At 46.4% G+C, this 13,537-nt stretch overlaps 1 protein-coding gene across 4 annotated transcripts in view; it reads right to left on the bottom strand.

Moving 5' to 3' along the window:
• Positions 1-13,537, bottom strand: part of kif26ab (kinesin family member 26Ab) — a 118,101-nt gene that overhangs the window by 22,349 nt on the left and 82,215 nt on the right. For 3 of the 4 annotated variants that reach the window (XM_045207481.1, XM_041847707.2, XM_045207482.1), the window contains exons 5-6: positions 6,708-6,900; positions 1,103-1,312 (exon numbers count right to left, since the gene is read on the bottom strand). In XM_045207481.1, the coding sequence (XP_045063416.1) occupies positions 1,103-1,312; positions 6,708-6,900 (403 nt within the window). Of the gene's footprint in view, positions 1-1,102; positions 1,313-6,707; positions 6,901-9,848; positions 10,762-13,537 lie in introns of those variants that run through there. The other variant, XM_045207483.1, reaches the window with a different exon arrangement.

The following is a 13,537-nucleotide window of genomic DNA, read 5'->3' on the forward strand; positions in this document are numbered from 1 at the left end:
ATTTGAGAATCTCCAATTATTTCTACAAAAACATAATTCTAGCTATCAAACACAGGAGGAGCATCAGGAAGACAGGCTCTGATCACAGATTCAGAGGGCGGCGTCAAAAGGATCGAGTGTTGCAATGTGTGGCTCATCTTTACAATCTGTTTCACCACCATGGCTCCACTGGGGCAAGGCTTCTGCTGCAGACAGTGATCTCCTCCCATACATAACACAGCAAACAAGGCCTCTTACTGCAGAACAGCTTTCTGTTACTGTTAGCCGCCAGCAGTGTGGTCCCAGCGGCACAATCTAGCAGCCACGTCTCAGAGTCTGCCTTACTGGAGCAGGAGCAGGGCTATCAGCCCCTATCAGCTGGCTCACTGTGGAGGAGATGTATCTGATGGAGGAAGCTCTGAACCTTACCCTCACTGTGGAGACACTGATCCATGCTGTAGGCCCTGTGGCTACTGACTCTACCAATACTTGATGAGATCCCCCATGGTTCAGCTTCTCAAACCTAAAGATTGTACGCTTATGGGGAGCAACACAAAGCTTGAGTCGCTTGGTTCATGTTCCCTTTTTAGTAGGCACTAACAGCATGTTGCCTCACTTCTAAATCTCATCTCTTCAACAATCAGTTCAGAAGATACTGAGCGATCAATGGAAATCTCAATGGTTTTGTTGAGAGATGTTTCTAAACAGACCTCTATGAAAAATGTTGTCTGGATGTTACTAAATCATCGTCAAGTAAACGTCCTCAGTGTCTGGCCCTTTGATCTTAATTTGGGCATGGCTCTACTAGACTGTAAGGTCTGGACTGGGAGAGGAGAGGTTAGATATAACTGGATTATGAAAGGAGAGGTTAGATATAAGTGGACTGAATTAGATTCATTCCCCAGACTTAAAAGGGCCAGCTGTTGAGGCCCATAATGGGAAGAATGCCCCCGACCAAAGACAGGCATTTTTCTACTAAGCCCCTGGACCGCACCCAGCCAGCATAAAGACATCCTCCTGCCCCCCTACACACACACACACACACACACACACACACACACACACACACACACACACACACACACACACACAGAGAGAGACTCCTCAACTGCTTGGTCCTTACTTGAGAGGCATCCTGGGTAAACACTGCGTCGAAGGCGAAGATCTTTGGGACTGCCACTGTGGCCCTCCTGTGCCCTGAGTTGGCGCGGTCGATGACCGAGGGGTCGTAAAGGGTCAGCTGCTTCTTCCTGGGGTCCACCTTCAGGAAGGACATGGACTCTGATGAATCAGGAGCCTCCAGGGAGGGGCAGATACGCATCATCACTTTTACCTGCAACACGAGAGGAGAGGAGAGAGAGCCAAGAACATACATATAAGCAAACATAAGCAAACATATGGTGAAAGAACGCACATTAAACACAGATAAAGCAGGCACATAAAATAGCTAACATGATAGACACACAGAGTTACAGGGGACATAGGAGGAACTTGTAGTGGGGAGAAAATGGACATGTTGAAATCACACGGCAACGCTGAACCTGGATAAACATAATTTCCATCATGTTACCATGGAGACAAAGGTTACTCCTGACAAATGGACCACCATTGCATGTTAAGCTGCCAGTCATGGGTCAACACATGGTGTTGACCCATGGTGTCCCCCTTGGTTTCCCCCTTGGTTTGTGCTGTGGTGGAGACCTCTGTGGGCTATACTCGGCCTTGTCTAAGGATTGTAAGTTGGTGGTTGAGGATATCCCTCTAGTGGTGCGGGGGCTGTGCTTTGGCAGAGTGGGTGGGGTTATATCCTTCCTGTTTGGCCCTGTCCGGGGGTTTCTTCGGATGGGGCCACAGTGTCTCCGGACCGCTCCTGTCTCAGCCTCCAGTATTTATGCTGCAGTAGTTTATGTGTCGGGGGGCTGGGGTTAGTTGGTTATACCTGGAGTACTTCTCCTGTCTTATCCAGTGTCCTGTGTGAATTTAAGTATGCTCTCTCTAATTCTCTCGTTCTCTCTTCTCTCTGAGAACCTGAGCCCTAGGACCATACGTCAGGACTACCGGGCATGCTGACACCTTGCTGTCCCCAGTCCGCCTGGCCTTGCTGCTATTCCAGTTTCAACTGTTCTGCCTGCGGTTACGAAACCCCTACCTGTCCCAGACCTGCTGTTTTCAACTCTTAATGATCGGCTATGAAAAGCCAACTGAGAGACCTGAGCCCTAGGACCATACGTCGGGACTACCGGCCGTGGTGACTCCTTGCTGTCCCCAGTCCGCCTGGCCTTGCTGCTATTCCAGTTTCAACTGTTCTGCCTGCGGTTATGGAACCCCTACCTGTCCCAGACCTGCTGTTTTCAACTCTTAATGATCGGCTATGAAAAGCCAACTGAGATTTATTCCTGATTATTATTTGACCATGCTTGTCACTTATGAACATTTTTGAACATCTTGGTATGGTTCTGTTATAATCTCCACCCGGCACAGCCAGAAGAGGACTGGCCACCCCTCATAGCCTGGTTCCTCTCTAGGTTTCTTCCTAGGTTTTGGCCTTTCTAGGGAGTTTTTCCTAGCCACCGTGCTTCTACACCTGCATTACTAGCTGTTTGGGGTTTTAGGCTGGGTTTCTGTACAGCACTTCGAGATATTAGCTGATGTACGAAGGGCTATATAAAATAAAATTGATTGATTGAATGTACAGCTGATATTGTAAATCATAACAGTGAATGTAATATGGGCCCTTAATGACTGTGACTCTGAGCCGCCCACCATGCTGAGGGATTATCCAACCAGCAGGCTGCTCTCTGGACCAAGAGCAACTCTGACTGCAGCTCTGCAGCATGGGAACATATGGCCCCGCTTTTTCTCTCCCTCTCTTTCTCTGTCTATCTCTCGCCGTTGCTCTCTCTCAGTCTCTCTGTCTCTCTCTCAGAGAGACAGGATCAATCTGGGATCTGTACTGTCTATACTTGGATTCTGTCCCTAGATTCTGTGTCATTTCAGTTGTCACGGTACACCATGATCCTAACACAGTATGGTAAACAGGATGATATATGTCACTGGTCATGTTTAAGGTGTTGATTTACTACACCTCTACTGTGACATGTCTCCTCTAGTCTAATGTTGTAACTATGTTATGGCCATGGCATGTCTCCTCTAGTCTAATGTTGTAATTATGTTATGGCCATGGCATGTCTCCTCTAGTCTAATGTTGTAATTATGTTATGGCCATGGCATGTCTCCTCTAGTCTAATGTTGTAACTATGTTATGGCCATGGCATGTCTCCTCTAGTCTAATGTTGTAATTATGTTATGGCCATGACTTGCGGAGGCATTCTGCCAGCTGTGTCTGATGGTACTTCCTGAACTGGAGAAAGTGGAGTAAGGTTTCATCTGCATGCACATCACGTTATATGTAAGCTGTGTGTGTGTGTGTGTGTGTGTGTGTGTGTGTGTGTGTGTGTTTTCATCTATGTCAGTCTCCCTGACAAGCCTCCTCAAACACAATCACACCCTTTTTATTCTATGACAACTGCAACACCATTTATAAAGAACATCTAGGAGTGGATGGTTCCTCTGATAAGAAAATCATCTTCACTCACTCTGTCAACATTTGATTGTGAAAACTCAACCTTGACTCTTGTAGTATGACAGACAGGAGACATATACATCTGTGTTGTCAGGAAGTGGTGGATAATGGTGTTTCTCCTCCCTGACAGCTCAGTGTGTTTAGGGTTTAGCATAGTGGTAGTCAATCCACTGAACCAGTGCATCGGCATGCTTCCCCTCCTCCTCCATGGTTACAAACAGCTTGAGCTTTAACAACCATGCATTGATAACGAATTAAATCTGGGACAATAAAAATAATGTATAAAAACATCACACAAAAACGACTGTGAGAGGCTGTGCGATATGTGGCAGCCGATTACAACTCTAACTGTTCCCCTACCTCCCCTTTATGCAAAGGCAGCAAAGCTGACACAGGGCTGGTCCTTTCATCCTCTGTGTGTCTCTCCTGTGTCATCCATGCCCACACAAAAGGCCTTTTCTTCCCCTGGCTTGTTCATAAATATTGCCACAAATCCCGGCTCTGGCGCTAAGGAACAATGTGTGGTGGCGAACCCATTCTGCCACAGAGGGAATTCCTCTCCGGCTTTCTGGCAGCTGAGTGCAAACTCTCTTTGTGCTCCGTGGGGGGCTGTTATCATGACTGACATGTACATATGTTAAGCAAATTACATTTGCTATGACATTTAAACAGCCTTCCATATATGACTGCTGACGCTGGCCGGCCCGCCAACCGGGCGAGGGAGCAATAGCTAACGTCTAGAGCTGCTATATTTACATTGGCAGAGATGTGATATCAGGGGCCGGTGAGGATCAGCTGGAGCCTCTGCTGCATTTTAACACCTCGGGCCCTTCTGCTAATGGCCCTGTTCTCCTATGTCTTGATCCCACCAAGAAATCCATTAGCTGGGATTTTCCCCCAGCAGCCACCCCTCCTCATGTCCAAACCCTCCACATGACACATCGCCTGGGTCAGCAATGACATCAACTGTCCATGGATGGACAAGTGTGTCTTGAATAAATACATAACAAAACATCACCCATGCCTCTCAGTGTTTCAGTCACTTTTTGACCACAGAAAATGCATACTGTAGATTAGGGGGAAAGGAGCTGGGATGAATTGTCTACCGTAGACAAAAGAATGTTGGCAACTCAAATCGTGTTGGCTGCGGTTCCTCAAACATGCATTGTTTCACAGCAGTGAACTCTTGGTTGCCTGAACCAGGTGACTCCAAACTGCAGTACTGTCCGAGACACAATGACAGAGGTTGAGTTTCCCATAACAGCCTACTTAATGAAGAGGAAACCTGGGGTTATAGACTCAGAACAATGCTGTAAACAAGCCGATTTCCCTTTCAAAACAACCCTGTGGCTGTCACATACTGCATGTCTAGCTCAGTAAAAGGTGTAGGGAGAGGAAGCTTGTTAATAACGCTGGTGTTTTATGAAGTGAGATTCACAATATGGGACAATATCTCAATGGTGTGGAAATTTGGCAAAGTAAGCAACGACTTCCCAACCAGGTGGGACCTAATCTTGTTCTTCTGCTATGTAAATACAGGATCTCAGCCCAGCAAACAATACCCAATAAACCCTAGAGGAAGGGTGTGTTTATACAGCACTAACACTATTGACAGACCAATCATCGCCATCCTGCTCGATTTCATCATCAGGTTTATGGAACGCAGCTAGCAGGAATTGTATTTATTCAATTATTTTATTTAACATTTATTTATTGTCACGTTCGTCGGGAACAGAGGAGGACCAAGGCGCAGCGTTGAAAGCAAACATACTCTTTTATTTGTGATTACCCGAACAAAACAACAAACGATACGTGCAGTCCTACGGTAAAAACCAAAAGGAACAAGATCCCACAACCACTGTGGGAAAACAGCCTGTCTAAATATGGTTCCCAATCAGAGACAACCAGCAACAGCTGACACTCGTTGCCTCTGATTGGGAACCACTCTGGCCAACCTAGAAATACAACTACTAGAAAAACAAATGAAACTCACACCCTGGCTCAACATACAAGTGTCCCCAGAGCCAGGGCGTGACATTTATACAGGGTGGGTCACCATTGAGACCAGGCTCTCATTTGCAAGGGAGCCCTGTGAACATGAACATACAATAAATAATATCAATACAATAAATACAACAGGATTAATGAAAACAAACACAACTCTCATATCACCTCCCTTAAACTCGATCTAAACTGTCCAATGGAGACCAGCGAGTCTAATTTCAAGGTGGCCTGAAGCCTATTCCACGAGCTGGGGGCATAAAAACTAAAATAATTTCCCCCCAGATCAGTGGAGACCCGCGGGACCTCTAGAACCAGCCAGTCCAGAGAGCGGGTCTGAAAATTGCTGGATCTCTAGTTAATATGTGCGCTGAGGTAATGGGGGAGTCTCTGAAGAACTGCTTTATATACAAAAAGTAGCCAATGCTGGGCCCTTCTGGTAGTCAGAGACTCCCAGCCAACAGAACTATACAAAATGCAGTGATGTGTAAGAACATTGGAATGAACATTGGAATACGCTGTAGTAATGTTTGCAAACTTTTAGCTTTTAAAGGTGAGATAGGTTTCAAAATGTGAGATTCTGTCATTGTTCTACTTACCCATAGTCAGATGAACTTGTGGATAACATTTTATGTCTCTGCGTGCAGTATGAAGGAAGTTAGCGAAACTTCCTTCAGGTACAGTAGCATTGCTACCAGGCATTTAACATTGCTACTGTACCTTTAGACTTCCAGTCATTGCGCTAACGCTAGTTAGCATTAGCTCAAGAAACTACCGCTAACTTCCTTAATACTGCAAGCATAAACATCAAAATAGTATCCCACAAGTTAATCTGACTCTGGGTAAGTAGAACACTCGCAGTATCCCTTTAAAGTGAATTGGATTGAAGTTTTGTGTTTTCTTTCCCTCACAAACTGTAGTCCATTCAGAGGGAGGAATGCGGCCATAACAAACTGAGTGAATTCATGACATTCCAGCAGGCTTATCTGTCTGCATCTGTATGGACTGGACCAGACGACTGGCTGTCTATGTACTAATGCGTCGCCACTGTGCATTCTCCCATTTAAATGTCAGTCATTCATAAACATTTGCATGTGCGTGCATACTGTAGGCCTGTTTGCGAGTAATGCCTGTCGCTCCTTACCTTTCCCATCCCGGGGTTCTCCTTGACCTTTGAGACGGCGCGGAGCAGGCATGGAGGGGCGGGGGGTGGCGAGAGCTGCAGGATGCCGCTGAAGTTGGTGGGGTAGATGGAGGGCTCCTGGGCTCCAGAGTGCAGCAGGGAGGGAGGCTGGTGCTTCTTCCGCTTGGACGAGAGGTTCAGCTTCTGAGCTGCCCTGGGAGGAGCAAACACAAGAAGAGTTTAGCCTAACTTCAAAAACATACAATTTAGCCAGCCATCTGTAATGTGCTGGGCAGGAAGGAAGATAAACTTCATAGGAGCCACCACGCATTTATATTTTTCATAGTGAGGTATCCAACAGAGAGAGGGCTGTATAATCATTCAGCTGATTGATTTAATGGTCAGGGTTGACATTTGTGAGGGTGTGCAGAGCCTTTAGAAGCCACACTGAGACTGTAGAGGAAAGGTCAACAAGCTCCTTTTTCTCTTTGCCAAAGTAAACAAAGTTGACAGGAGAAGGCCGCTGTGCCACCACTCTCGACCCTCCTCCACTCCCAACGCTACCTCCCTTTCAACTCCCCACTCCCTACCTGTGGCCAAGGCTTTGTAAAATGCTTCAGTTCTCTACTTCAAAACAGTACTAACATAAAATTCACAAATGCTTTAATTTCAGCACTGCAATTGCTAACGCACTGCTATGGAACTAAAGACACAATCAAGCCCAATTATGCAGCAGGGCTTTACAGGTGTCTACATAAGACAAGCCGCCATGACACCTGTATTGTTAGTAGGCCAGCTGGTGGTTGTCATGGTGCTAATATACACTAAATGGATCCATTTATCTTCTTCAAACAACACAGAAACATGCCAGGAACATGCCAGGTAAGGATGGCTGGCACAATGTTGCCTTACAGGCAATGGAAATGTCTGTCCTCATTATAGAATTGAAATGTTCTGCTATTTCATATGTTACTCAGGTATATATGTGAAGCTTGTTAGAGGGGCCCTGGTCATGTCTCTTGAAAACCATGACTGATCCCTGGATCCCCCATTCACTGAGTCCCCTGATAGACAGACTTGGTGAGGAGAGTGAGAAATAGATAGACCTCTCCTGGTACTGTCTTGTTAAGTGGATGTCTTTAAGCAGCACGCCTCTCAGGGTAAGATCCGGCTGTGTGATGGGACTCTAAATAAATCCACGGCCATCCTGCGCTCTCGCTTTCGCTCTCGCTCTCGCTCTCGCTCTCTCTGTCTCTGTCTCTGTCTCTGTCTCTGTCTCTGTCTCTGTTGCTCTCACTCTCTCTCTCACTCTCTCTCACTCTCTCTCACTCTCTCTCACTCTCTCCCTCTCTCTCTCTCACTCACTTACTCTCACTCTGTCCTTCTCACTCTCATCCTCTCGCTCTGTCCCTCTATCTCTCTACGACTCAGCGTTAGCGCTGGAGTGGCACAGATTGGTCACAAGGCCAACTGACGAGACGCACACATTCCTTTTAGTCTAACTGCAATACTACCAGCTCTGTAAGTCTGTAACATTAAGTCACACTTATAACAGCCAGCGATATGGCCTACTGTGGATCAGTTACAACCACACCTCATCTTAAAAGTCAAGGCCAGAGTAAAGGAACACCTACAGGAAATTCATATGCACTGAACACTTTTCAGTCACACAGTTCAGAATCGGAGAGACGCAAGAGACAAACAATGGTTGTCAACAAGAGGAAAAGACAGAGAGAAATTAAGATAGAATGAGAGATGAAAACAGGAGAAATGTGGAGAGGGAGGGCTACAGCAAGAGCGAGAAAGAGAGAGAGAACCTGTCCATCCATGTGTGTCTGTCTCAGTGAGAGACTATTGCCTGAGAGCCCAGCAGCCTGAGCTCATTAGTCCTGCTCTGGGCTCCTCCGGACAAGGTGGGCGGCTGCCAAAATATACCCCCCTCTGACAGCCCCCCCCCACCCATCCAGTACAGCACAGCACGCCCCCTGCAGCGACAGCCCAAGAGCACAATCAGGGAACACACCGCTGGCTGATGAAATTATTATTACATCCAAGAGGGCTACAGGAGGAGGCTCTCCCCAGGGACCAGTCTGTGTGTGATAGCATGAGAGAGGGAGAGTGTGAGAGAGAAAATGAGATGGAATAGATTAATGTGAGATGGAGAAAAGGAAAGAGAAACTCAGCAATGCTCTGTGTGTGTGTGTGTGTGTGTGTGTGTGTGTGTGTGTGTGTGTGTTAAATGTCAGTCTGCACATGTATGAAAGGGAGTTTGCATTACACATTCATTGCTCAAGACAAAGGCTCTTTCTCTCGCTCCCTCTTTCTCCTTTCTCTCTCTCTCAGATTAGTCACATTCAGAGGTGCTATTGTAGAGATGAGAGGAATCTGCCAATATGACAAAGACACACAGCAACAAACAGTGAACTACAATTAACATTTGGAAAGCATTCACAGGTTCTATTTTTTGCTTATTCCCCTGTCCCTCTAAGTGCCCATATGGCATTGCAGGGTATGCCTGTAACCTTGAGGGTGAAAGCCAGTCACACAATGAGAAAAGGCATGTGCGTCTATTTGAAAGGAGGGAGAGAGAAAGGTGAGAGAGAGAGAGAGCAGAGAAAGAGTCAGGGTTGTGTGTAATTCTGTTGTTCCGTCAGAACCACTCAATGGGTGATGAGCAATAACAGTGAGCGCTCGCCTCTGTAACAACACACACACCCTAATGGGAAAATGAATTGCTTGTCACATGGCTTTCCCTCTCTATTTTCTCTCTCTCTCTTTCTCCCTTCCCAGTAAGAGGGAGCTGTCTGTGTGCACTCAATGGAAAATGTGGAGGGAGGAGAGGCTCGGATTCCCTCACCCACTACAGCTTGCCCACCTGTTCAACACCCATCTCTGTACTAATGAAGCCGTTTCAGTACACACCTTGGGTCTAAATATCTGAATGCATGCTCAAATACACCAAACACATTTCAGGATTATCAGGCAATACAGTGCTGCAGGTAGGCAGTAAACAAGAAGCCTCAGTCCCTCTGACATTTTTTTCTACAACATACATGGCAAATTATGAAGGTTTACTTAAGAGTAAATTGTCCAATAGTGCCTAAATACAATCTAATAAAATGCCAAGATAGTACAAGAGATGGAGAGAAAGAGAGTACTTACAGCTCTTTCCAATCCATTATCTAATAAAAGTGCTCAAGCTCAACTTTAGGGTCCATGTCTCTGTTTCCAGGGTTCTCCATTACTTCAGCATTAGAGACACAGGCAGAGAGCAGAAAGAGGCGGGGCCGATCACTGGCGGGGGCAAGAGGTGTCCTTTTTACTCCGATCGCAATCATTGACGTTTCCACTTGATTTCACAGCGGTTTGTAAGGAGCCAGGGGGACAGAGGAAGGGGGGAACCAACGTCATCCTAGCTGACCGGGACAAATCCAAGAAGGGGGTGGATAGCAGAGGTCCCAGTGAGGAGGTCCAGGGGGTTCAGACAGGTTCTCAGGATGGAGGGAGAGGAGGAGAAGGAGGAGAAGAGGAGGTCAGAGTAGAGAGAAGCACCTCCTCCTCTGTACATATTCCAGTGAAACAAACGCCTGTTCTGTGTCCACACCTCTCCACAAACAAAAGTTCAGCCTCAGTTCAGAGATGCAATACCTCCAACAGAGGCAGGCGCTCCAGCAGTCTGGCAAGACGTTCCTACTCGGATCTCTCTCTCTTTCACTCTCCTTTTCTGTCCTCTTCTCTTTCACTCTCTCCTTTTTATTCCCTTTCACTTCTCACTTTTTCTCTTTTCATCCAATAGCCATTGGTTTGTGTTTATTTCTTCCCTCTTTTTCTCTCTCCCAGTTAATCCATGCTGTTACATCTATGCCGTGTGGCTGTAGCAGGGAGTCCTGATGGCTGTGTCCTTCCCTGTGCCCCGTGCCACTGGCTGAGGGAGGAGGGCTCGGCAGCAGGTAGCAGTCAGAGACAGCCAGGAGGTGGAGAGAGAACCAGTGTTAGCCTGGGCTGGGGGGGGCTTCAGGGGAATTGGGAATGGGGAGAATTCCTGCTCCCGCTCCGGCTCTCAATCCTGCTCCTTCTGCCGGAGAAATGCTGGCAGCTGTCCTGCCGTGTCTTCCTCTTCTCTCTCTCTTCTCAGCCCAGCCCCTTTTCCCTCCGACAGCCAGATGAGGTGTCAGTGCGCTACTGCTGGCTGCTCGCGGTCGCTCTCTCTGTCTCCACACACACACGCACACACACACACACACACAGACACGCACACACACACGTCGCATGAATACTTCATGCATAAAGGAACCCTCTCTTCTTTTGCCTGTCCCAGACTTCAAACAGATTAGGTTAGTATGCCTACAGCACATGCATGTGTGTGTGTGTGTGTGTGTGTGTGTATTTGTGTTTCTTTGTGTGGATTTGTGTTTCTTTGTCTTTAGCTGAGGATGTAATTAGTTAGATGAGATAATGTCATTAATTATAAGGAGTGACACATAGATAAGAAGTGAGATACTTAAGTGTGTGAAGATGGATAGACCACTACTGAATCAGATGCTGGCTGAACGATGCTTTCACTCAATGGAAAGAGAGAGAGGAGGACAGACAACGAGCAGATGACAGGTAGAGAGGCAGATTTATGCAGGGCAGACAGAGACAGAGAGTGCACTCACTCACTGGTCTGATCAAGGGTAAAAAGGGGAAAGCTGTGTGTGTGAGTGGGCGAAGCTAGTATGAACATAGCCTGTATTCCCACGACTGCCAATTTACCAGCAAGTCTTTTAGCTCTTCTCTGGTCCTGTTTAAAAGGCAGTCTGATTTCTACACCATTAGGGCGAGCAGAGTGGCTCTGCCATTGAGCAGACATATACAGTGATTACAGCGCTTTCCCTCTGACACACTGCCCCATATCTGAGCTACAGTCAAGTGTGAGACACAAAACTATCTAGAATATATAATCTATAATACCCCCATAATGCATACAACAATTATTGTGCAGTGTCTTACATTGAGATAAATTCAATTCAGTTCACATATGAAACCTTGGTGTTTTGGGCAGTGATAAGGCAAACCCCACCCACCCTTGGCCACCACCTACCTACAAATCCACAGACCGCCTTCAGACCAAGACTGACAGTGATCAATAACTGTAAGACCAACCTAATGTGGACATTGGTCATCGTGACAATGGGATCACGCTTGATGTGGTTTCATGTGTACATCGAAACAGGGTAGGTATAGGGAGTCACCATTGGGCCAAACTGTCCATACAGCCTCTCAACGTCACCCTCTGTACAGACCCTTTGGACAGATAATGATTGTAATATATATATATAAATGAGCTAAGGTAAGATTAATGCAAGAGCAGCACTGGCAGCACAAATAAAGGCTCTGCTAGGCTTTTGTTAATGACAGAATGGACATCTATATTTGGGGCTGGCCTGCAGGGGGGTGCCTGCCTGCTGCTTCACAGTTTGGCCTGTTGTCAATAATCTCCCTAGCCCCCTTTTCAGGCGTTGTCAAATTAGCAAGAGAAATTCCTCTGGCCCGGAGAGTCATTAGCCGGCGCACCCATTAGCTTGTTTGTGGAAATGTGTCTCTGTTCCTCAGCCCAGCACCATGGCTCTTTAGGTAACAGGGCCTTTTCCAGCCTAATTACCATGTTGGCCCCATTTACCATCCTTGACATTTTCTTTCTCTAGTTCCCCCTCTTTTCTCCCCAGACAAGATAACGGTGCTCTGGCCATTCATGCAGGGATCAGATCACTGGGGCTGATATCAGACTGCATTAGCCTCCCCAGCGTGGGTCCGCCTTCTCTGGTGATTAGCAGCAGCCAAGCTCATGTCTGTCTGAATGGAGATGGAAGCTCTGGGCTCCAGCCAGACTGTATATGTACAACACACTGATAACAACCACATCACAATGAACCCGGCTCAATGTAGAAGCAGACATGCTGGAGTCTCTGCTGCTCTCAACAGGTGAGCCTGGAGGTGAAATGTTTATAGGTTTGTAATGAATGAAAGGAATCGCTAAAACAGTGGCTTAAGGGTAGCAAACAAAGAAGTGCCACATGTGTTCAGGATTGATTGCGTGCATGTGTTTGTCAATCAGTAAAGGTGTGTTTTTAATTAAAGGAACAATCAATAGGATTTCCCCCCCTGGAGTTCACATCTGGTGTATACATCATCCTATTGATGGGCTGACCTTGACATGGGCATCTCCCTGGCCACCATAAGTGTGAGAGAAACATACTACTATGTGTGCTTTCTGTTGGTGTCAAGTCTAGTTTCCTCAATATTATGAAAGGTGTACCGCAGGGGTCAGTATTGGGACCTGTTCTCTTTACAATTTATATAAATAATATTGGTCTATGTATTAAATCCTGTAATATTAATCTGTATGCAGACGACACGGTTACGTATGCCATTGCAGTGACTGTTGACCAAGCCATGTTAGAGGCCAATCTGATTTTGTTGCATTACAGATAGCCCTTGTTGATTTAAAACTTGTACTTAATGCAGGCCAAATTAAATATATGTTTTTCTTTCATTCATAGAAAAATGTCTCAGACAGGCTACATATTCACTCATTGGATGGCTCGCTCATCGAGCGGGTTCCCGCCTATAAATATCTGGGCGTTTGGATTGATAAAGATCTAACGTTTAAAAAACATACTGATGAGTTGGTTAAAAAGCTAAGATTTAAAGTGGGCTTCTTTTTTTAGAAATAGATCTTGCCTCTCCCTAAACAACAGGAAGCAGATTGTGCAGTCAACTTTCCTGCCAGTTCTTGACTATGGTGACACCATTTACCAGACTGCAGAAGCCACTACTCTTAAACCATTGGATGCCGTCTACCATAGCGC

The sequence above is a fragment of the Coregonus clupeaformis genome, chromosome 25 (assembly GCF_020615455.1).
Source record: "Coregonus clupeaformis isolate EN_2021a chromosome 25, ASM2061545v1, whole genome shotgun sequence".
NCBI lineage: Eukaryota > Metazoa > Chordata > Actinopteri > Salmoniformes > Salmonidae > Coregonus > Coregonus clupeaformis.